At 31.9% G+C, this 24,876-nt stretch overlaps 1 protein-coding gene and 1 long non-coding RNA gene across 5 annotated transcripts; one reads left to right on the top strand and one right to left on the bottom strand.

Annotated features, from left to right (window-relative positions):
- Window positions 1-1,480: 1,480 nt before the first annotated feature.
- LOC105318549 (acyl-CoA 6-desaturase) lies at window positions 1,481-22,998 on the bottom strand. 4 transcript variants are annotated; one of them, XM_011415749.4, is made up of 13 exons: window positions 22,853-22,998; window positions 19,362-19,571; window positions 17,500-17,649; window positions 16,951-17,097; window positions 14,201-14,302; window positions 11,362-11,421; window positions 9,721-9,786; window positions 9,278-9,338; window positions 8,876-8,952; window positions 7,192-7,289; window positions 6,778-6,954; window positions 2,350-2,475; window positions 1,481-2,042 (listed from the first exon to the last, which is right to left on the bottom strand). In XM_011415749.4, exons 2-13 carry the CDS (start codon window positions 19,536-19,538, stop codon window positions 1,982-1,984), a joined length of 1,302 nt encoding a protein of 433 aa, XP_011414051.2. In that variant the 5' UTR covers window positions 19,539-19,571; window positions 22,853-22,998; the 3' UTR covers window positions 1,481-1,981. The 4 variants fall into 4 exon arrangements, with proteins under 4 accessions (XP_011414051.2, XP_011414050.2, XP_065931347.1 ...); XM_011415748.4 differs by lacking the exon at window positions 14,201-14,302 and adding an exon at window positions 14,828-14,929; XM_066075275.1 differs by having other exon boundaries at window positions 22,815-22,909.
- LOC136272763 (uncharacterized) lies at window positions 19,052-19,451 on the top strand. The gene is made up of 2 exons (XR_010710827.1): window positions 19,052-19,157; window positions 19,243-19,451. It is a non-coding gene; the product is annotated as an uncharacterized lncRNA (long non-coding RNA).
- Window positions 22,999-24,876: the final 1,878 nt, after the last annotated feature.

Consider the following 24,876-nt stretch of genomic DNA (forward strand, 5'->3'; position numbering starts at 1 on the left):
ATTGAATCTCCCTGGATGGGAAACTAGTCTTTGGCAGGTTAACTAAGCCAGTACCAATTTTCAGCTGGGTAGACTGAGACAATGTAGATACATTGCCTTGTCTATGGGTACAACACACGACATCCAGTGACCACAGCAAGGCTTGATCCAGCTACCTTTGAGTTTCTGGCCTAATGCCCATGACCACTGAGCCATATGCTCCTTATATATATGTTTAAGCAAAAAATCATTACTGGTATGTTTTCAAACATATTTTGTCTCGTTACTTCACCGGTATGTGCAAACAAATGTTTACAACATGTTAATTAATATGTGAGCACACCACCAGTCATCTTACAAAAAATAACGATTCAATGCTAAAATATCCTTAAATACAGTAAACTACTTTAACAAACCTGGCCTGCTGTCACCCACTTCCCCCCCAATCAATGCTCATCCTCAAGTCCGACTACTGTAAGTCGTTTAAATTCTACGGTGTTAAAATTTCACGATTTCTATTAAAGTACCAATCGCGATGGTTTTAATTTCACGCTGCTTAAAAATCATTTGATCAGAATATAAGCATTGAAACATTTTTGAAAACTATTAAACTAATGATAGTATTCATCATGGGTTTAATTTCGTGGGAAAATATTAAATCTCGAACATAATGAAATTATTACCATCGTGATTATTTGCCATTCTACAGTATTGACCTCAAATTTATGCTCTTTCCTTTAAAGTATTTGAGTTGGGCAATTTAAAAATGGTGGCAACTGGTATTATAATATATGATACCCCTCAATATTATGCCACATTATAATACAGTAACCGTTTCATATTATGAATCAATAATATACACCAATATATTATGATCTGAATCATTGTTATATCATGTGATTTCTTGTTTATTGATATAATAAACAATTATGCAATTTGAAATGTTTAATATCATTGGATGCATCAACCATCTGACAATTTGGTAAAGATGGGACAGGTAACTTAGTTTAACTTCCTCCAGGAATCTAAAATAATGTGGCTCAAATTTAGTATCCAAGTCTATCAAGCATATGAATGTCATAAGGTACATAATCCGTCCAAGTTTGGTGAAGACAAGACCAGTAAGATCTCATACATAAGAAATGCTCCAGAAAGTTGAATTATATGCCAATGCCAAGGAAATAGCAAAAGCTTCCCATTCTATCTCTTTGGCCAAAAGTTTTCTACAGTCTGTCCATTTGTCAACAGAAGTAATTATGCATATGCATTTAGGAAATGTTTATGGCTTATTCAGTCTGAGTTCCGTAGACCGAAATTTTGCAGAATTGTCCAAATTCTTACTGGTACTGAAATAAGCTAATTTTTAAAATATTTATTTACTATTTACCATCATTCTAAATAAAAGCATCCCACATAGAAATCGATCGATTTTGGTAATTCATTTGATGTTAGCATTTCCACATCTTTGTATTCCATATCACAATTAACACACAACACAAGGTAATGATTTAACATGTATTTAGCAAAGCACAATACAATTAGTATAATAGAGAAACAATTTAACAGAGAAAAGATTTATAAAATATTACTAATTCAACATTTAAGGTATATATTAATCACACCTACATAAAACATGCAGAAAGTACAAAAGAAAAACCAAAATCCAAAATATTCTAATTGAATAAAAAAATATAAATTATGAAAATCCAGCTAAACAGATTGGATGTCATTAGCTTTGTTCATATAGCTAGAGCTTTGTCTTCAGCACTTTGGTCAAAATCAAAAACAAATCAACATTAAGTGAAGAAGAAAGAATTGTGTAAAACTTCAATTCCCAAAATTTCTAGATCTGTGCTGGTGCACCAGGAAAATGAATATTGCCATTGTCAAACAACAATATAAAACAATTTTATATGTATACAGTATATTAGAAAAATTACACAAGCTTTGTCATGTTCAAAACATTTGTATGAATAGGCACTTTTGACTGGTTGTCATTTGCTCAAGAGACATGGTGTGCATGCAGCGCTGCCTCCCATAGTTGTCCTGAGTGCTTCAAGGATCTGCAAGGAAAATAGGGTGAAAATGGTCAGTTAAGAAGAATGGTTCCTAGTCTTCTGATATAATATACCATGATTGCATTTGTAGTTTGACTGAAAAGTTTGGTATGCATCAATGTTCATTCTCCATTGAAGCTCAATCATAATTAATATATTTGACCAATAACCTTAATTTGGAAAAGGATATAAGCCTTATCTTTAAAACTACATGTACCGGTATTTATACAATTTTATCCCTCCTTTTTGGTTTTTTCATACTGTTCAATCCAGAAAAATACCTGTAAAGAGCATATATGAGGCCCATACTTACTTCACAATGTCAATGAAGGATTGGGAGAGGGTTTTCATTTGGTATGGAATTCCATGCTTTTTACAGAGGGACTGAACAAGAGGCTGGATTTTGTACAGGTTATGTCTAGGCATGGTTGGAAACAGGCTATAAAACAAATTAACAGGCAAGCTTCAAAACATCTGACATGCTGTTTAATGTATACAATGCTGTAAGAGTACATAAAATGTTTGTGATGATTATCAGATAGATATTGAACAGCATGTAATTGAGCCTACACCAATTTTTCATATGTCTTCATATATTTTTATGATTTATCTGCTTTGAGTAAACCAAAATAAAAAAACATAGGTAATCATAGATTACTAAGCTCACCGAGACGGAGCATCACCCTTATGAGACATCACCTTCATAAGACCACCTTTATCATTTTATATGAAAATCATACTTTATGATCTTGGATATTCATGGATTCTGTTTTGACAAAATATCGAATATCATCTGATAAATTTTTTTTTTATGATAATCATATGTTCATATGTTAATCAATACAATGATATAAAATTAAATATCATATTACATAATACATCATAACACTGAAACATGATATTATATTGTATAATATAGTATGATATTGTATTGAATGACACTGAAACATATTTGATACATTATATGATATTATATCATATAATACAATATAATTTGATTCCAACACTGTATCTTATCAAATGATACAATATTATGTGATAAAGTAAAATATTATAACATACATTATTATATTATACATATTGTATCATATGACACAATAATATATATCACAATATCATATAATACAATTTTATGTGATATGAAAATATATCATATAAACCAATATCATATCATACAATATCGTATGATACAATATTATATAATATTACAATATCATATAATACAATTTCATGTGATATAATTCTATATTACTGAAACCAATATCATATTATACAATATTGTATGATACCATATTATAGAATATACAATATTGTATCATAGGATACAATATAATATTTTGCAAAATCTTATGTAATTGTATCATGTGATAAAATAATATATTAAAAATACAATATAATATTATACAATATTGTATCATAATATACAATACTATACATAACAATATCATGATACAATATCATATCATAAAATATCAAAAAAATTGATACAATATCATATCGTATCGTATCCTATAACTTTTTATAATATAACATATGATATCATATTGTATCATATCAAACAATATTGTTTCATATCATACAATACTATATTATAGGAATCATGTTAATCATTTATCAACAAACACATCTATCTATCGAGCTGGTTTGAGTGAGGTAGGAGATTCCTTTAGCATCCTTGATAATGGAGATCCGGCTCTGCATCTGAAGCAACCTCTGCATTTAATTTATAACTAGAACTGTCCTAATGGAACTAATACCCCCGCTAGGCTAATTTCAAATGGGACAAATAATTGAATTGAATAATAATTAAGGTTTGGAACACATACAAAAAAAAAATTCTAGAAATGTAAAAAAAAAAAAAAAAATAGTTAACAAAGAAAAACTAAAATCAAAATTGTCAGAATTTCACTGTAAATACATATCTATAACAGTAATACATTTACAAATGTATGTATTTGATGATATATTTTTTTAATTTAATTGATTCAAAGAAAAACCAACAAAATGACAATAACCCCTCCCTTTGCAGTGAATAGAAATACCGGTAGCCAAGCAATGCTCTTCTGTTGATAAAACTTTCAATATCTTTCTAATAAGAGTCTTGACAGATGCAATTAGTTGTTTCAAATTTTCCTCACTTTCTCCTATGGCACAATTGAACTCCAAATCAGAAAATTGATCCCATAGGACTATGATTTTCTTTGATGAGCTTGTTAAATTTAATAAACTCCCAAAACATTACCATAATTACCATACTATGTAAAAATATGTAAAAAAGAAAATTTAATATTACAAACAATTTTAAAATTGCCAAAACACTTCAATCATATCAGTAATTTTGAATTTCATTTAAATTAATGCCCAATAGGGTCACTTCATCAAATTACTTGACAAATAAATTTAAACAACCTCTAAAAATAGTTTAACTTCTTTATTAATAATTATATTATTTATTTCCTTATAATGATAGACCTTTTGGTTTACATGAAACAGTTTTAAAATAGCCCCAAAACCATCACCCATTTTACAGATTATCAATTTCCCCTAAACACATGCTCCATCTGAACCATGGCTCAGATAATGGCTCCCTTGGGACAAATGAATTCAGCCACACTTGTCTTTGATGTTCTCATTAGCTCCTAAGAATTTATCATTGACAAACAAAAACTTTGCATTGTCAGTTGATAGAATACTTATAAAAAATAATTTTTTTTTTATTAATTAAGACATAAAGACAAAAAACTCCATCTGGATGTATTTATATAAATATATTTTAGAGTGTTTTCTATTAATTAATTAATAAAATCTGTAAGGATTACCTCCCTTACTTTTCAACATTAGTGTACAATATATAGAATAAGGAAAATGAAAACTGTCATAAAATCATTAAATCTTGTCTGATCTTAAAAAAAATTGCAGGTGCACATCTTCAGATGGTGTTCAACATATGTACAAATTTTCAAACTGATCCATGCAGTAATAAAAAATTCTATAGGGGGGACAAAGTTGCGTCTACAGACAGACGGACAGACGGACAGACGGACAGACGGACAGACAGACAGACGGACAGACGGACAGACGGACAGGGTGAAACCAATATACCCCCCTAAACTTCGTTTGCGGGGGTATAATAAAGTTAAATCAACTATGCAAGCTATCATCTATAAAACGTGACCTGTTCCAAAAAACTAAACCTCATCCAGCATCCGCAACCTATGGCTCAGATTCAGCATTCAAGCCCATCAGGTGCATTGGTATCATAAGACGCATCATCCATGCAAGTTTGGTGAAGTTTGGACCAGTAATAACTAAGATATCATCATCAGAGGGCACTAGCAATTAAAACCTTAACTTCCTCCAGCATCCGCAACCTATGGCTCAGATTCAGCATCCATGCCTGTCAGGTGCATCTGTATCATAAGACACACCATCCATTCAAGTTTGGTGAAGTTAGGACCTGTAATAACTAAGATTTATTTTTTAGCATCCCTGATAATGGAGATCAAGCTCTGCATCTGCAGCTACCTCTGGAATTCATTCATATTACAGTTAAATCAACTATGCAAGTTTGAAATAGTACTATCATCTATTAAACATGTGACCTGTTCCTAAAAACTTAACTTTATCCAGCATCCGAAACCAGACTCAGCATTCAAGCCTGTCAGGTGCATCAGTATCATAAGACACACCATCCATGGAAGTCTGGTGAAGTAAGGACAAGTAATAACTAAGATATCATTATCAAAGGGCACCTGTTTCAAAAACTTTATTTAACCAGCTCTTAAAACCTTAACCTCCTCCAGCATCCGAAACCTATTGCTCAGATTCAGCATTCAAGCTTGTTAGGTGCATCAGTATCATAAGACGCACCATCCATACAAGTTTGGTGAAGTTAGGACCAGTAGTAACTAAGATATAATCATCAGAGGGCACCTGCAACAAAAACTTTAACCAGCTCTAAAAACCTTAACCTCTTCCAGCATCCGAAACCTATTGCTCAGATTCAGCATTCAAGCTTGTCAGGTGCATCAGTATCATAAGACACATCATCCACACAAGTTTGGTGAAGTTAGGACCAGTAGTAAATTAGATATTGCTATCAATGGGCACCCGCAACAAAAACTTTAACCTGCTCCAAAAACCTTAACCTCCTCCAGCATCCGAAACATATAGCTCAGATTCAGCACTCAAGCCTGTCTGGTGCATCAGTATCATAAGGCACACCATCCATGTAAGTTTGGTGAAGTACGGACCAGCAGTAACTAAGATATTGCTATCAAAGGGCACCTGCAACAAAAACATTAACCTGGTCCAACAACCTTAACCTCCTCCAGCATCTGAAATTTAGGACCCAGATTCAGCATCCAAGTCTTTCAAGTCCATAAGTAGGTCCAGATGCATCATCCATGCAAGTTTGGTGAAGATAGGACAAGTAATAGCTTAGATACAGGACCTGCAACAAAAACTTTAACCAGGTCCGGACGCCGACGCCGACGCCGACGCCGACGCCACCGCCGACGCCGAGGGTATAGCATAAGCTCTCCTTGACTTCGTCTCGGTGAGCTAAAAATGTCAGGTATTAATTCAAAACATCGTCAAATTTAAGCAGATTTATCTTGCAACATTTTGATATAACCATTCGGTGCTGTGTCATTGTATCACTTAGGAAAAATTAAATATTACCGGTACATCATGGATTATCCAAGATTGCATGGTTTTAACATATCAAATAAATTCTTACTGGTGCTCTATTTGGAAATTAAGGTGTCCTGTGAACCAATCATTGAAGAAGGATTGTTCAATATCACATGTAGCCTTCATCTGGAGCCTGATCCATGGCTCAGCGGTATCACGATCTATGTCCATAGGGATGTGGTTTGACTGACTGACCCAGGTAAACCAGTGACTCTCAAGCACCCTATAAATTCAAAAATACAGTCTTGGATCATTATTCTTATTTTTTTTATATGAATGTCTTCAAAATCAAGTGTTTTCTAAATATAAAATTAAAATAAACTCTTATGATCATATTTTTTGATAATCAATAAAGATCATTCATTAATCAAAAAAAGTTTTACTGTTTTTAATTTGATATTTACAGAATAAAGGAAATACTGTATGTACTACAATGATGTAAATGCCTAGTGAATGTTACCTCATTATTTCATAGTAAACCAGTGCCCATCCTAATCCAAGCATTGATGTATAAAGGTAGAAAAATTTCACATAAAAGGCCATGACCACAATGAAATCCTGAAATATATAAAATAAATTACAGATACAATTCACTACTACAATGCATTGAAAAACATACACTCTGCTGATATACATGTAATATAGGAAGAAAAATTAATGATTATGAAGGTTATTATAAACCAACTTTTATTTGCATGCAAGAAATATTTGCTAGGTTTGTGAGAGCCTTTTCAAAGTGATTATTTCTCGCTGCGAACCAATTCTCAAATAGATAAACAGCATATCAGTCACCTCGAACCAGTTCAGTTTCGATTAATTTCAAAATAAAATTGTCATGAATAAAAGTTGGTTTCCAGTCAACAATATACATGTATACTGTTATTACCAACATTTATTTCATTTTAAATGTAATATGGTGTAAATTGACTTTAAAAGCTTTACAGAAAAAACTTGTTTAGTACTAACAGGGATACAACGAAATCTCAAGGAAAGCGAAGTTTTTTTTGAGTCCCCAGTAGAATTCTTGACAAATTTTTGCAAAATTTTACGGTGAAAATTAATAAGAACTTAACGAATTTACGGATATAACAAACTGATTTTAAGTCCCGTGGAGATGAATAATGACAAAATTTAACACTGATTTCTTTACTGTTTAAAAAGTTTGCATTATCATTTAACATATTCATAATATGCAGTTTGAATGAATTTATTTTCACATAAATTCTTCAATTTACAATCTGATTATCAAAGCTATTAAAAGAATGTATTTTCATTCTAAGCTTCAATTAGCAAAAATTGTAGTCTGGTAAAAGAAAACATGCATAATGTGAATTTGCTTGATAATTATTACTAATTCGTTATACAGATACATGTATAATGAATTATGGTTATAACGACGTAAATCCATTGGTCCCTAGGACTTTGCTACATGTATAACCGAGTTTAACTATACAATATTTGACTTATCTTTTACAATGATTACTGGGTATTCATAAGGTATGTGCATGCACCAGTATGTGCTTTCTGCTTTAGTCAAATGAAGTAATTTTTATTTTGAAATGTAATCCATCAACAAGGTTTAAGAACTCAATCTCAAATCTGAGTAATAATTGTTTTTGTTATACTTTCATGTTAAATACTGAAATCTGATTGGTTAAGATGCAGGTAATAATATTTACTATTACCCTCAGATTTAGCAACGCACTTGGCAACGGGTAACATTAAAAAATGTTACATGCGCGAAAATTATGCGCGTACGGTTCGCTGTAGAATTCACGTTATTCCTATATAAAAGCAGTAAAATTTTCTTAAAAATTTTAAAAAAGACATTCAGTATAACAAAATAAATAGTGCCTGTTTGGGAGGATAACAGTTGAAATTGACACCCCTCGAAAACCATTGTCAACCTCCGCTTCCTCCTCGGTTGACAATGGTTTTCTCGGGGTGTCAATTTCAACTGTTACCCTCCCAAACAGGCACTATTTATATAATATCACATGTTCAGCTCAATATGCATTGGATATCAGTCAGGTAATAAATTCTTTATATAACCCCAAGTGTTCTTATGCCACGTGACGTCATAATTAAACATCCCCCTTTTGACATTTTTTTTCTAGTTTTATAGAAAAATAAATGGCATTCACCTTCCATAGCCTTCTGGTGAAAATATGTCTAAACAACATAAACTGGAAATACACAGGGAACAGGAGAGGAGGACCAACTACAAAACAAAACACTCCAAAATTAGCAGAAATTACTAAATGTTAAAATTCTTAAATTACATATATATCCATACTTTGACTGATGGAAAATGAAGTCAATTTACTTGATCAAACAAAATTGGTGTATTTCAATTACTTTCTTTAATAGATTTAATAGAAGCATTCAGTTTTTTATTATTCCTCCTGAATAATAAAAGTATTAGAAATATTAATATATGTATACAATAAATTTCTTTAAACTGTATCCTTTTGATTTTCATTGTTACTAAGAGAGTATCAGTAAGGAATTTTATGTCTTTATATCTTGCAGCTGAAAATACTCACTAAAAAAGAAGTACTTGTGCTGTTGATTGTAGGGCATGTTGGATTTCTTTGACTTTGCAACCTTAAAAAGTCAAAGGTAATTTGGAAATAAAAGAAAGTTTTTAAAAATGTTTTACATAAAGTACAATTATGATAACATTTTGTAAGGATAGCATGTTTTTTAATCTGTGATATAAAATTGTTTCTTGGAAATTTGATTTTGTTACGGTACTTAAAAAAATAATTATTCTATAATCATAACCCTTTACTAATAAAAAAAAAAATCATCAGGAACTTAATTTGTTTTGATTAAAGTTCTGAACAAAACACATTTGTAAAGAAATTATAATCCCCAACCAAAATTTTTCGTCTTTTAATTAGGGTATTTGTTTTTCAGCTGATACGAGTTAACCAGTAGTTAATAAAGAATCTACATGACTGCTATTATTTGTTAGTGTGTATACCTCTAGAGGCATTTTCTCTCCCACAACAAACAGCTGGTCCACCCTCACGTCAGGGTCCTTGCCCATCTAGAATTCAAAAGGAAATATGCAAACATTTTATACATTAAGGTAAAACATTGTTAGTGTTTTAAAAAAGAATATTGACAAATACAGGGACATTACATTGATCCTTTTTAAAACACAAACTAAGCGCATGCAAGCTTATATAGACAATTACCAGTAGTTCTCAGTTTACAAGAAAGTTTGCAGATAAAACATTTTATTAGTTTAACATTTAAATTAGTATTAATCTTTTATGCATGCATTAATTTACAGGTATTTAAAAAAAATCACTAAAGCTTCTTGGTCTTTTACATAAAATTTTATGTACTGTTTTCTGAATGTTTTATGTACATTGGATGTTGTATGTACAATCTTCATGTTGCCGCTTGAGGGCCCTTAATTGGTAAATAAAGAATTTGAAATTGTTTTAAATGACAGTTTTGGTTATAAGTATGCATGTGTATATGCTTGTTTTACAACTCTGACATTCGCTATAACTCATGGAAATATGGTATCAAAAATGTTTTGGTAAATCAAAAATAAACCTTTGTACATTTTTCCACTAATCTTTGACAAGTGTGATATGTTTGAGAAATAAAGTACGAGTTTTCGTGAATGTTGCAGAATAACCTCCGAGGTCGAGAAATGTTGTTTTGAAATATAAAAGCCGAGGCGTTAGCCGAGGCTTTTATATTTCAAACAACATTTCGAGACCGAGGAAGTTATCCTGCAACATTCACGATAACAAGAACTTTATTTCTATTCTACTAACAGCCCAGTATTTCTACAAATCGTTTCTCCTATAGAGAGACGATCTAGGTCATTTTGACGGCTGTTCCGTGTAACCCCAACGGTTTTGTTAGTAATGTTTACATGTGTATCGATCAACGGAATCGCATGCAGACGACAGAATTTTTCTTGGGGTTTTTAATACTCTTCACTTATTTATAAAATATCTTTGAATCATGTTCCTAATATTTTGAGGGCAATTTAATACGATTATTACTACTACACGTGATATATTTTATGTAAAAACACGCAGTGAAAATGTGGTAGGGAGGTCCTAGGAACAGCCGCATTGATCTCTTAAAAATAAACATTTGAGGCAATACACATCGTTTTGACTGGAACTAACACTTGAAATTTACATGCTTTTAAAAAAATTTACGGTTTAAAGTTATACTTTCATGATCAGTGCGATACAAATAGGTATATCTGATCTGATAATTCACTGATGACGTTCGTGGTATATTGGAGAATAATGTCCGCGGCATCTCTTTGATCTCGGCAATAACTGTAGTAGAATTACAATTAATGCATGATATGCATACAGGTTAAATAAACTCAATCAATTGGATGAAAAAACGGATCCCTTTTCTTAACATGCCCAAGATGCATTTACTTTGAGGGTTTTTTTGTGTTTCCATATAGATATCCTATTTACTTTGAATATTTCTATCTTTGAAAGGGGACCGATTCTGCTGGTGAAAATAGGAGAAAGTCTACAACTTTTTAAGATAATTGGTTTGAATGGAAAAAATATATTTGATCTGTACTTAGCCAAAAATTTAGACCAGTCAACATGCAATCGGTACTTACCACATTAGGTTTGGCATGGTGCTGATAATGCATATGGTTCCACCAGCTTGGAGAAGCACCCTTATTAAAAGAGAAAACCTCTAATTAACCTAAGCATGTATGGTTTCCTAAAACATGCATCAACTTCGAAAATCAAATGATCATATATTTAAAAAAAAAAACAATTTTAATAAAATTTCTTTCATTTAAATTAAATATGATATACATTTCTAGCATTCACAATGCTATTTGTATATAATTGCCATGCAAAATGCATTCTGGCCATGATATATTATATTAATTTTAGAGATATGTTAATAAGAGTCATTTTTTCACAGCAAGAACTTAAATTTACAGAGATTAGGAGTAAATGCCACAGAAAATGACATTGTTGATAAGTTGTTACTTTCACACATTCCTAGCTTATTTTCACATTACTGATTACTGTATTATAGCTGGGTTGATACTGTATCAATTTTTGTCTAGACCTGAGTTGTTGGCATGTGTACAAATCCAAATAAATAAAATTAAAAAAAAAAAAAAAAACAAGGAAAAAAAACATTCAAGAAAAAAAAATATACAAATAAAATTTTAAAGACACAATCTTGCAACATTAACATTTTTATGTGGATACATTATACACACGACACAACAATAAATCACTTTAACTAATGATATTGGGAAATAATCTTAAATATTCAATAATGATTGGTAAAAGGGGCAAAGTCACGATTTTGGTCAAAATTTATTTTTTTCATTTTTAATGTTTACAATGTTTCAATAAACTTTTCTTATAGTATAAAACTAAAACTAGAGTGTAAGTTGTTAAGATATAAGCAAGATATAGAGCTCAAAATTCTTTTGTTATATATAATTACAAACAAATCTTAGGTCATGTTTTTGCTTACATTTTAAACATAGAAGAAAATCCCAGGGTTTGTGTATTTTTGTATAAAACGAATTAATTAGCATATAGAAAAATCAGCTTGAATAAGAACTAAAACTGGTATATGAAACCAATGTACCGGTAAACAAAAACATGGCTTATGCTAACAAAGAATTGCAAACTCTGTATCTCAAATTTTGTTTGATCATTAAAAACTAAAGTTGTAAATAATAAAAATAAAACTTGACCAAACTCCTAACCATGTGGTGTAGCAGTATATTGAGGATGAGTGGTAAGTAATGTTTTAAGGGTAGAAATCAGAGGCACTTAATTGTTTCTATAATTAAAGTTTACCCCAATTATATACAGCAAAACTCGTTTAAAGCAAAGTTCATGGAACCATTGAAAAAATTTCATTATAGCTGTAATTCGCTAAACGTTAACAAATAATTCGTAAGAAATATTGTAGCAAATTCATTATAAAATAATTAGCTTACAGTTTTTCAAACTATAGTAAGTTATCTTGACCTAGCATTACTGCCATTTACAAAAAATGTCAATATATAGTCACTTCAATTTAAAAAAAAACCATCCGTATGCTATTTGAATTTGAGTATATCATATATGCATCTGAAAATTGCACGCATCTTAAATGATATTTGAAATGGAAAATATTTGTAATAAAAATGATAAAATACACTAAAAATTTGCAAGCGGGGTCTTAAAATTACTTTGGTATAGCCCTAAATTTGTTATAGCCATGTTTTTTATATACGGCAATTTTCTATGGGTTTTTATAAGAAATTTGCCGAAATATTTATATATAATAAGATAATTTGTTACAGCCGTAAATTCGCTATATTCATGTTTGTTGTATTCGAGTTTTGCTGTAGTACATTGCGTAATACTATTTTCATACTACTTGAGTAAATTTTTATTATAGGAACAAAAGCTTGTGGTGAAAGTGCATAATTCTTTGATTTACACGTGTATTTAAATGTATTTCATGAAATAATTCTGGTGCATTAAAGTTTCCTTATTTTTTGTCAATTTCAATTGGAAAATAATTACAACTGTTTTAATTAATATGAATATAAATATATAAGTATGTATTATTTATATGATTTCAGACATCATTTTTGTCATTTTTCATCTCTTTATTAATTTTCAAATCCCAAAAAACATTCAAATATATCTAAATACAATTACCAATTACAATTTTTGAAACTCAGTGCTCCCTGAAACTAAAAATTCATAAATGAATTTAGTATGAAAGTTCTTATTAGATTATTTTACATAGAAGGCTTATCAGTATTGATAGACCTCAATGACATTTTATGCTTATTAGTATTTACAGTTTTGAAAATGTTGTTCAAAAAATTTTATAATTGTGGCCTCCTTATAGTTTTAAGTATTTTATATCATTCTACTACATTTACTGCATATAACTATTTAAAAAGTGGTCAAAAGTAGTTCAAAATTATCAATTAAATTTAAAATTGGTGCTAAATATTAAAATGCAAGTTCTACTTTACAAAAAAATTATTCATATTTATACATTTTTTTAACTGGTAAATGAATGAATTGCAGCTATACTAAACTTAAGCCATACCAGTAGCTCTGCTGCTGATTACATAAAACTATTTCTATCATGTAGGAAAGCCAAGATGTTGTCATTAATAAACAGCTCCTGATCCATGAATATTAAGTTTTATTAAAATTGCAGAGATTTATTAATGGACCATGCTTCAATGTTTTCTAATATTATTTTTTTTGAAGGTTTTTATATTTTAGTACATGTAACTCTAATATACCAGTTAATTCTTTAAAATTTGTTGTAAACATCACCTAATGGCACCTTACAAGTCCTTTAGAGAGCACAGGAAAAGAGAAAAGGGGAAATAAAAGAATTGAATGTTAAACAGAATGGTTGGCATCATTTCATTTCAGTATGCCAACCAGCCTAACAAGTACCTTGATACATCCTATTGTTAAAAAATGAAAAAGATGGTCGAGCCAGCTGGCCTTAAAAACAGATAGATGTCCAAAGTCATGCTGCAACCATCCGACCTGGCTCTGCAAGTAAAGGGTTTATAAGAGGTTTAATCAACAGTGGAAGTTATTATTATTTATTCAGTCGCAGAGACCAAAGTTGGCAAGTGGGGTAACATTACCATCCCCAAAGGTTTGGACACACTTCCTGTTGGAAAGAAACGAGGTATAGAGGGTTATTGGGTTAATCATGCACAAGCAAGCAAAACATGGTGCTAGGTTATGATTAGCTTGAGTGTAAATGTGAGAATGTGTTATTGTGTTTTTCTAGCTCAGTAATCACCGCTAAAATGACAATGCCAAGAAACAACATAGAGAGGAAATTGCTCTGATTCGTTTGTTCTGCATCACAGACAATCCAACTGGTAATAATTCTAGCATATTCCTTAAGGACAGCTAATCTTTACTTTTTCTCATTCTCTCTAGCTAAGCTTTTCCAAACTAACTGTTGATTTCCATTTAATGGAATAGCAGGCAGCAATAGTTAGTTGGCTCTGATGCAAATGCAGTACCAGAACAAGCAATTCCATTTCCTCATCATTCAGTTACCTTTGTAAATCCCATAGTAAAGAAATGGACCATGTGATCAAAGGTTGTATTCTTAAATACAGATAAGTGGCCAAAATCATGCTGAAGCCAACCACATTGTGCCTTGAAAACAAACAATAGCCTGGCTTAGGTCCTGCTTGCTTGTCCTACTGGTAACACAAGACTTGGTCCACAGACCACTAACATAGCTATTCTGAGAGATTTATTACAAATGAATGCACAATTTTCTATCTTTTCTTTGTATAATATTTGCTGTAGGTACATCATTATCACTTGCTACAATCTTCGTAGCAATTGAAACAAAGGCCAAATCAATGAAAACAAAATTAAACAGAAGGCCCATGGGCCAAATCGGTCATGTCAGAAATTATGGCACTTAAGTTTTACAATCTCCTTCAGTCAGAAAAAATTCAGCAGAGACCTACCTTATTATTTGGAATGTCAAAAGCATATCCTAAGCATTGCCACTTTGTTAAGAAAAACAAATTTCACAATCTTAGTAGCTAAATGTAAATAATCTCTGTTCATCTGTTCTGATTATAAGTGCAATTAAGAATTTCAGGTGCTACAAAAAATTAACAGTAGTTATTTAGAACAAGTTAACCTAAGATGTTCATTCATAAGGTGTAGTACATGTACAATCACCAATGAACAAAATGTAGAGATGCTGACCAAGTAACGTAGTGATCATCTTCCATTCCACTGAGCTTTGTTAGGTACAAAAATGTGTATTTTAAGAGTGAAAAGAAAATAATGATAAAACAAAGTTCAACCCAAATCTTTGATACCCTGCATGCATGCATTAATCAAAACTGTCAAAAATCATTTGAATATCTCTTGGCAGAAACATATTTCTTGTTAAGATATTTTTTTTAATTATGTTTTCATGTTAATAATAAATTAAAATTAAAAAATGATGATTCCTTGAAATACTTGCAATCCATCAAAGACTATAAGATAATGAGATCTATATTAGTACATGTATAATACACTCAAGCTCATATTTAAGATGAAAAAAGATTTAGTTTAAGTACTACAGTAATCTTTAAAACAAATGACCAGTTCCCTTGCAAGACTTGTAGTAAAACAGTGATTAACACATATTCACTGCATGTGATGATTTCCTTGATATCAAATTTAAATCATTTCATATTTTTTATCTCATAATTCAAAATGTTGTCACTTTCATGGACCGCCATTTGTATCTGCATTTATTCTATCTCTAATAAAATACCAAGTTCTTGACCACAAAATAAATAGGTCTTCAAACTTATTTGGGAGACCTATAACTACAATATGTATGACATGAAATAAATCACTGATGGAGAAATGGAGTATGTTAATAGGGCTCTGGGAATGATGACATGGCAACCCATGTATTGATCACTTCTCTCTGCTGCCACCAGCTGTGGTGGAAGTCTGATATATTACTCCCTGAAGAACATTCTAGCTTTGAGTTCTAAACCTGAGATTGGTTGCATAGGCAGAAAAAAAGCAAAGAATACCCAATGATCTGTGAAAACAACATTGGTTGTTATCTAAGCTTCCCTCCCAATATCTTTATGTTACACTTTGTACTTTGCTAATGTATCAATTACAGTGTATTTCCAAATCAATGTAAAAATCAATAAAACCCACTTCTAACAACACCTGAAAAATTTTACATTCCAGTAAATAAATGAAGCCACAAATATAATTCTTCAAGTTATGAAACAAATTTTGTGCAATTTCTGTTGAATACATTTTTTCTTCACTAAAGAATTTTATAATAAATCAATTTAAAGACAAGTTAACAAATATATTGTTTATTGTTGTTTTTCCTTCATATATTATATTTTTTGTAAAAACATCTATTAGTATCATTATATTAGGTAGCCAATAATCAGGGTAAAACAATAGTTTTATGAGGGCAACTGCAGCGTTAATATTCAACTTCTAAAGTATAAGTACAGTACATGTATTTATTCAAAACAAACAAGTAAAATACTTTATAAACATTAACAAAATATTTACTAATAGAACAAAATCAATAACATCAATGAAATCTTTCAAATACAGTTATCCTTTATTTAAGTTGTTAAAAGGTTTACAAATTGTTTTGGGTTTTTTTTCTGATTACATACCTGCACGGTGGAATAGAGACAGACTGAAACTAGGAATGGTATCCACCCTGTACCGAAGTAGTACAAGGTTAAATAGGCCATCACCTCCATGGCAATGATGTGAGCCAGGTGTAGGAAGAAAAACAGGTAACTGGGCTTGAACAAACCCTAAAGAATGAAGACAAATATAATAGAATAATTTATGTCTACAATGAACAGATGTATTCTTATTTTAAAATTCAATAGATTTTTAATTCATTTTTTTTTTCTGACATCTGTACAAAAACTATTTCCTTTTGAATGAAAATAACACTGATTGTTACGATAAAAAAACATCAATTATGCAATCATTATAAAGATACCTGCATCATGTATGTGACAGTATATTACAGAATTATTTGAATCATTCCCCCCTCCCTTGTTCTTTAACCTATTTAATATAGCACTCATGGAACCTTAATTATCACTGTAATAAATAATGTCACAAACAATATATAAAAGATTTTAATAGCTTTTTGGATTTAGAATATATTTTAAAAATATTTGTACCTCTCAAACATTGAAACTTACCGTTTTCTCAGCAGTTTCTCTTAGGTGTCTAAAATCATTCTCCAGAGAGTAATTTGTATTGACCTCCCCTTTTTGAACACTTCCAATATGTAGAGGTAAAAGATACTTCTGAACTTGATCAAGGTCATTGTGGAAAGCTCTAAATGCATCCTGTAAAAAGGTCAGAACTTGTTCAATCAAGTCAGCTGCAAAAACGATACCCTCTAATTATTTAGTTGTTGTTTCTTGGATTTAGTGTTTTGTGTACATAAAAATGTGCCCCTTTTCCAATTTTTGGTTATTGCAAGTGGGGGGAAATCTTGTCCTGAATACTTTTAACAAATAAAACAAAAATTTCAGGAGAGCTTCATTTTTTCATCTTTCATTTATCTTGCACAGCGGACTTCTTTTAAAAATATGTCGGTGGAAAACAAGCTCTCTCTCTTCTTTCAAAACAACACTTAATATATCTCTTCATCCTCTCCAATGAATGGTACAAATTTGTGCATTTATAATGATATCAGGTCATGGCTATTCTTCTAGCGGTATTTATTTCTGTTTCTCGTTCGTACATGTATAATGTCAAATTACAGTCCTAACTTGCATTTAACAGCAAAAACAAACAAAAAATCAAATGAAATGTACGAAGCAAGACTTAAAATGTTGACTACATTTATCCAAAGGAGCATGTTTCATAACTGCAAAAGCATGGTGACTCTGCCAATTATGAAATTTCCATTAGTCCTCAAAGTAGTACGTTACTTAACAGCTTTTGTAATGTTCAGACAGGTATAGGATCAGGGCATGTTTAAATCACCTTCTAACGATTGAGAAATCAGAACGACCTTGAAATACCTTGAGTAATCATGAGGCCAAATGAATATCTCATAACCTTTAGTTTAGTTTCCTCAGGTTCACCCACACAAGTTAAATGTCCTATAAACACATCCACTGTTATACAAAGATATTTAAATTTCACTGTGAATGGTTACCTGTATCCTAGTTATGAACTTTTTGAAAGCTCAACATTCATACTGCTGGGTTTTATGTCTAAGCTCTACAAAATGCTGGAATAGAGATGTGAAGCTGTGTCTATATCCTCTTGTATACTCAACATGAGCATTCCATCAGTTTAGATTAACGTTGTGTGGTTTTTAATAATCAGGGATAAATTGTAATTTCTTATTTTTGTTACAATCATCAATGGAATGCTAAAGAATTGATAGTGTGTCATAAAGCTGTTAAAAGTCATCAAGTTGATGCCATAGTTGTCTTTAGTTGACTGACATCTGACATTGTACAATATTGTACCAAAACATAAAGCAGAGTTCTGTATAGGGCAGTGATTTTACAATATTTTTTCACAAAGTATTTTGAGATTGAGAACTTCATTATATAAGAATACCAAAAAAATAAACAGATCATTCACACTATATATATGATGCATAAAAGTAATTAAAATTCCTTTTATTCCCACCCAGTTTTTATCTACAATGCATTCTTTTAGGTGGGCTTTTAAAATGAAACATTCTTCTGTTGCTAGTAGGTCCCCTTCCTGTAATATGGTGTAGGAGTGTTCATAACCTTCCATATGTGATACCCTCTATTATTTAAACTTTTGATGCATACGTGAGATTCTACACAACCCTGAACTTGCAAGGATTTGTCCTCAATACCAGGTCATTTTCTCTGATGAGGTTGTTACAGTTGCAATCAATATGGTTATGTGATTAGTTTAATGATGTGACTCTGCTCTATCTACAGTGATCTATGTCTACAAGGAAGTTGTTTTATAATCAAGGACTACCAGCGATACATCTTCCTGACAATTTCCCTGACTTCATGTACAACCAGGAGAACATGATTACACCACTTTAACTTACAGTGGCATCTTGTCCTGCATAATGCCCGATGACCCTAGAGCCACCAGGGTGGCGGCGTGCCCAGTTGGTGATGTTATATACTTGGTTATTGATGATGATCCATCGGTCATCCCGTTTGTCATGTTTGGACACTTCCTGGTAGGAATAGGTGCCCAACTGTTTCCCTCCTTTACCCATGTCTGTGCGAGCTTACTGAGCCACTAGTATTACCTGAAATTAATCAGATTAAGACAGATTTAAATGAATGAACTTTCATAATACCAGCAGACATGTGGTTTCTTGTTGAAATGAGTGTGAAGATTTCTTGTTTTGGATGGATATACCCGGTAAATGGTTTTCTCAAACTCTGCTTACAGTTTCAATCCCGAGAGCATGTATTCACCTAATTTTATTTTAAAATCACATGTTCAAAACACACAACAATGCCTCCTATGTTAATTACACATACTATCCGCTATTATGCCACACCAAACACCTTATATTAATCCACCCATATAATGCTTTGTCTATTAAAAAGTCTGTTAAATGTTTTTATCTTAAACAGGTGTCTGGATAATCACACAGATCAATATAACAGATAGGGTTTCCAACATGCACATTAATCCAATATTAGGTCACAGTGGATATATTTGATAAACTTTAACATTTGAGGGTTTAAATTTGAGAACTAAACATATTAAGGTCTAAAGTGTACACAAGCAAAGTTAGGGTTCTCTGATCCTCAGAGTATTTTTTTTTATCATAAAAATGTTATTTGCCTTTCAAGCTTTATTAACGAAATGAAATAAAATATGAGAGAGAGAGAGAGAGAGAGAGAGAGAGAGAGAGAGAGAGAGAGAGAGAGAGCATACATGTTAAATAAATCATTAGAGGGAGAGAAAACAGAGAGGGCAAGAGGACAAGTTTTAACAGACAGAGAAAAGAGAGAGAGTACATGTTTAGCAATTAAGTTCCTTCTTGATTCATTTCTTGGGAGACGCTAAATGAATTAAAAAGTAATACTGATTTAGTTTAATTTTTGCAAATAGAAAATGATTTCAAAAACACAATAGACAGGAGTTTTGAAATACTTTCAGTATATTATTGACTAATGTTTGTCATAATTGAGTCTTATAATGAAATATTTACTTTTCCAGTGTCTTTGCCTGTGATAACACTATACATGTATATCGATTTTGCACTATATAACCCATAACTACAAAGGACGCCAAATTGAGGCGCCAGCGGGGTTTGCTTATTTTTATTCTAATATTTAATCCTACGATGGCTTAAAATTATGTAAATATCAGTAATAAGGAATCATTCTTTGAATATTATGAGGTGATAATTTCGGTCAGGGCGTGATCAAATCTATCATAAAGCCCTTCGGGCTTTATTGGATTTGATCACGCCCTGACCGAAATTATCACCTCATCATACTCAAAGAATGATTCCTTATTCCTTAAATATTTCCCAACTTGACCAAAAAGATCCACAATTTCCCCATCCTATATGGACCTGTGTTTAATGCCCAAAATGTGTGTGCAGTACGTTATAAGCTGATGCCCCTGGCTGATCCTAATGTTTTGCAATCCTCACTAATCAAGTAATTATTAATATACATAAATGGAGTCAGGACAGACAGATCAACAGAATAAAAGTATTTGATTTGAATACATTCATAAGTTAAAGCATCAAAATTGGATGCCTGGGGAAAACTTGTTTTTTTTTCTTCTCCTTTTTACCTTTTTTGTTATGGTTCAAGCATTAAATAAACAAAAATACATGACATAGCAGACAATCCAGAAACAATATCCACCCTCATCAGATAACATGTCACCCTGGATTGTGGACAACCTACAAGACCTGACACTTTATTATTTACACTACACTGTAGTACTTTTAGAACCACTTTAACAAGATCTTGGACTTTCAGTAGGATGTAATGATCTATTTCTTGCGTCAAAACAAGTTAAAATGATGCTGGTTTCAAGTGAAATATACACCGATTGCTTAGTCTTTGCTCTAAAGCCAGACAAATCCTGTTGATTTCAAAGAGCCATGGCTGAGTGGCCTACAATGAAATAGACAGGCCTATGTCACATTGCCGTTTGACTTTACTACACAAAGTCCAAGCTCTTGTTAAAATGGTTCTAATATTCAATGCCTTCTCTAAATCTAAATTCTTATTGTTTTTATGGGTTTTTTTTTGGTTCAATCTACTGCCTGAGTAAGATTCTAGATCATCCATACAGCTAGACTATCAATAAACACCATGTAATTGTGTGGCAAAGCAGAAGTAATAAATACATAGAACAGGAACCAGCTGATTCAATCACTTCCCAATTTCAAGTATATACATGTAATAGACCAAACAATCAATCTTTGCTTTGTTTTCAAATATAATCGCTAAAAAAACAAAAATCTTTATAGTTGACTAGTTCATGCAGAGTAATTCATAATCTAAATGAAATAACATCTCTTAAAAATTATTGAAATTAGCCAAGAGTTGCATGTATGCGTCGGTGTATTATCTCTTCCAGAAATGCACATGCCTATGAAGAATTTCAAACAGAAAATACAACAATCCAAACAAAATTATCTAAAAGATATTATTTCATGACTCATATGAATAAGCTTTTTCTAAATTTGTCACATTTTACGCATTTATTTTTAGTAAATTGAGTAATTCATCAGTAACCCAAAATTATAAAGTATACATTTTAAATAACATTCTGATGATCAATTGATGCAAATATTACAGAACTTGTTCTCTTACAAAAGGAATGATTATCTGCCAACTGAAGCATGAAAATCTTATCCTTATATTTAAAGCCTAATTCAAATTTATAAGAGAGTTTTATTTCTAAATAAATCAATTATTAATAAGACAAGTTTATTCAATAAAGTTTCATAATCAATAAATCTGAATTCAGTCATTATTGAAATAGATTGAATTTGTTAAACCTCAGTATCATATTCCTAAAAAGACTTGATAAATTTTAAAAAAAATCTTTTCTTTATATCAGACATAAATAAATTTTTATATATATTTTATTTTCTATTTATATGAATGGTAAGTATTTAAAAATGCAGTTGTCTTGCATGGTCCACTCTTTAAGTGCAAGCTATACACTATTCCGTAGCACACCCTTAACAACAAACAAATATTGACGAAGCAAAACTAAATAATCGTGCAGTCGATGCAAGTGTCAACATACGTAGGTTGTACCACAAGTGTGGACTATAGCTCTCCAAATACAAATTAAGGAATTACAAAACCATTCCTTTAAATGGCATGCCGAGACAACGCAATGCAAAAGGGCACATGCACTAAATGAGTAAAAAGTTGAATTTATGTAACACCGTGACAACGCCAAATTTCTCTCTCTGTGCAATGATTATGAATAATGTTGAGCATACATTTCAAGTCTACCATCTATTTCGAGACAAACGAAGCATATTTCAACTTACTTGTAGCAGAAAATAACATTTTCCTAATTGACACTTACCACACATCTATCAGCCGACACGATCACGCACCGGTATGTTGGAATTCCGTGAACTCATGCGCACCTGCTTTTCCTTTAGCGACAATAAAACACCGAACCCGATCGAATTTAGTTCGACATAATAATCTTCATTTTTTTTTTTAGCTTACCTGAGCTGTAAGCTGAAGTGAGCTTTTCTGATCACTTTTGGTCCGACGTCCGTCCGTCTGTCTGTCAATAAACTTTTTACATTTTCGACTTTTTACCAGAAACACTGGGTCGATTTTAACCAAACTTGGCACAAATTAAGCCTCCTTAGGTAAAGGGGATTCAAGGTTGTTAAAACAAAGGGCCATGCCCTACATTTAGCACTTTCAAAGGGAGATAAATAAAAATCATCGAGAATTTGTTGGTATTTTTAAAAAATCTTCTTCTCAAAAACCATTTGGCCAGAAAAGCTGAAACTTCTATGGAAGCATCCTCAAGTAGTGTAGATTTAAGTTTGTTCAAATCATGATCCCCGAGGGTAGGATGGGGCCACAAGGGGGGGGGGTGTCAAATTTTTACATAGGAATATATAGAGTATATCTTTAAAAATCTTCTCAAAAAAAATTTGGCCAGAAAAGCTGTAACTTGTATGAGAGCATCCTCAGAAAGTGTAGATTTAAGTTTGTTCAAAAAGCCTGATCCCTGATGGTAGGGTTGGGCCACAATGGGAGGTTGAATTTTTTCATAGGAATAGACAGAGAAAAATCTTAATCTCAGAAACCAATTTGCCAGAGAAGCTGTTAACCCATGTGGAAGCACAAGGAAATGTTGATTCAAGATTGTTCAAATCATTATCCATAGGGGTAGGGTGGGGCCACAATGGGGGGGGGGTGAATTTTACATTGGAATATAAAGTAAATCTTTTAAAAAAAATATTCTTCTCTGAAACTGATCAGCCAGAAAAGCTGTAACTGGTGTGGAAGCATCCTTAGGTAGTGTAGATTCAAGTTTGTTCAAATGATCTCCAGGGTTAGGGTAGGGCCACAATGGGGGGTTGAATTTTTCATAGGAATATATAGAGAAAAATCTTTAGAGATCTTATTCTCAGAAACTGATCAGCCAGAAAAGCCGTTACCCATGTGGAAGCATCCTCAGGAAGTGTAGATTCAAGTTTGTTCAAATCATTATCCCTGGTGGTAGGGTGGGGCCACAATTGGGAGGGGGGGGGGTCAATTTTTACATAGGGATATATAGGGTTAAATCTTTTTAATCAAAATACTGAGGCACTGACGGGAGTTGATTTTATCGATTACGATTAATTTTTAAATCAACAATACGTTATTTTGCATGGCAAGTAGTTTCTAATCTGTATTTGAATTACGCAATTTTTATAATATGAATTCTCGAACTTTTCCCGACAAGAATTTTGAGAAAACCCCATATGAATGATGTTGTGTAATATTCAAAGGTAGAATCAATTCCATCAAACTATGTATCAGTAATCGAAATATTTCTAAAAATTGTACACATGTCTGGATCCAAGCAATATTGAACTTAAGTCTCGTTCAAACAGACGCTCGGCTCTCCGACTACCGAGACTCTGCTTGTCGGAGACAGCCGAGCGTCTGGTTGAACGAGACTATATCGAACTCTGGCGTAGGAATACATACGACTACAAAAAATACCTAAATTGTTCGTACTATTCAAAATCTGACTATTTTTAAGGTACGGTATTTATAAATAAATTCGTTTCCTTGAAAAACAATGTTTCAGCATACAAACATCGAGTTTATCTATTATTTTCAAGGTCTAAGTTTTGTCAGCGGTGATGATTTGTGCTGAGGTCCAAACACTGTTTCACTTTCGGTTTGCCAGAGTAACTGCATAGGAGAGTTAATTAAAATCAACTCCCAAAAATCATCTTCTTTAACATAATTTGTCTAGAAAAACTTTATTCAGTTCAGATACTGTAGAATAAAATTTGTCAAAATCATAATCTTCAGGAGTAGGGTTGGGCCACATCGGGGGGGGGGGGGGGGGGGGGGGGGGGGGGTTCG

Source organism: Magallana gigas, chromosome 2 (genome assembly GCF_963853765.1).
Source record: "Magallana gigas chromosome 2, xbMagGiga1.1, whole genome shotgun sequence".
In the NCBI taxonomy this organism is placed as follows: Eukaryota; Metazoa; Mollusca; class Bivalvia; order Ostreida; family Ostreidae; genus Magallana; species Magallana gigas.

What these genes read in the sequence shown, in the direction of transcription:
- LOC105318549 (XM_011415749.4), bottom strand. Translation starts at nt 19,538, where the DNA reads ATGGGTAAAGGAGGGAAACAGTTGGGCACCTATTCCTACCAGGAAGTG. An exon ending in GTCTCTATTCCACCGTGCAG is followed by an intron (nt 14,303 to 16,950) that starts GTATGTAATCAG and finishes CTTTACTTGCAG; the next exon opens with AGCCAGGTCGGATGGTTGCA. An exon ending in GAGAGAAAATGCCTCTAGAG is followed by an intron (nt 9,339 to 9,720) that starts GTATACACACTA and finishes TGACTTTTTAAG; the next exon opens with GTTGCAAAGTCAAAGAAATC.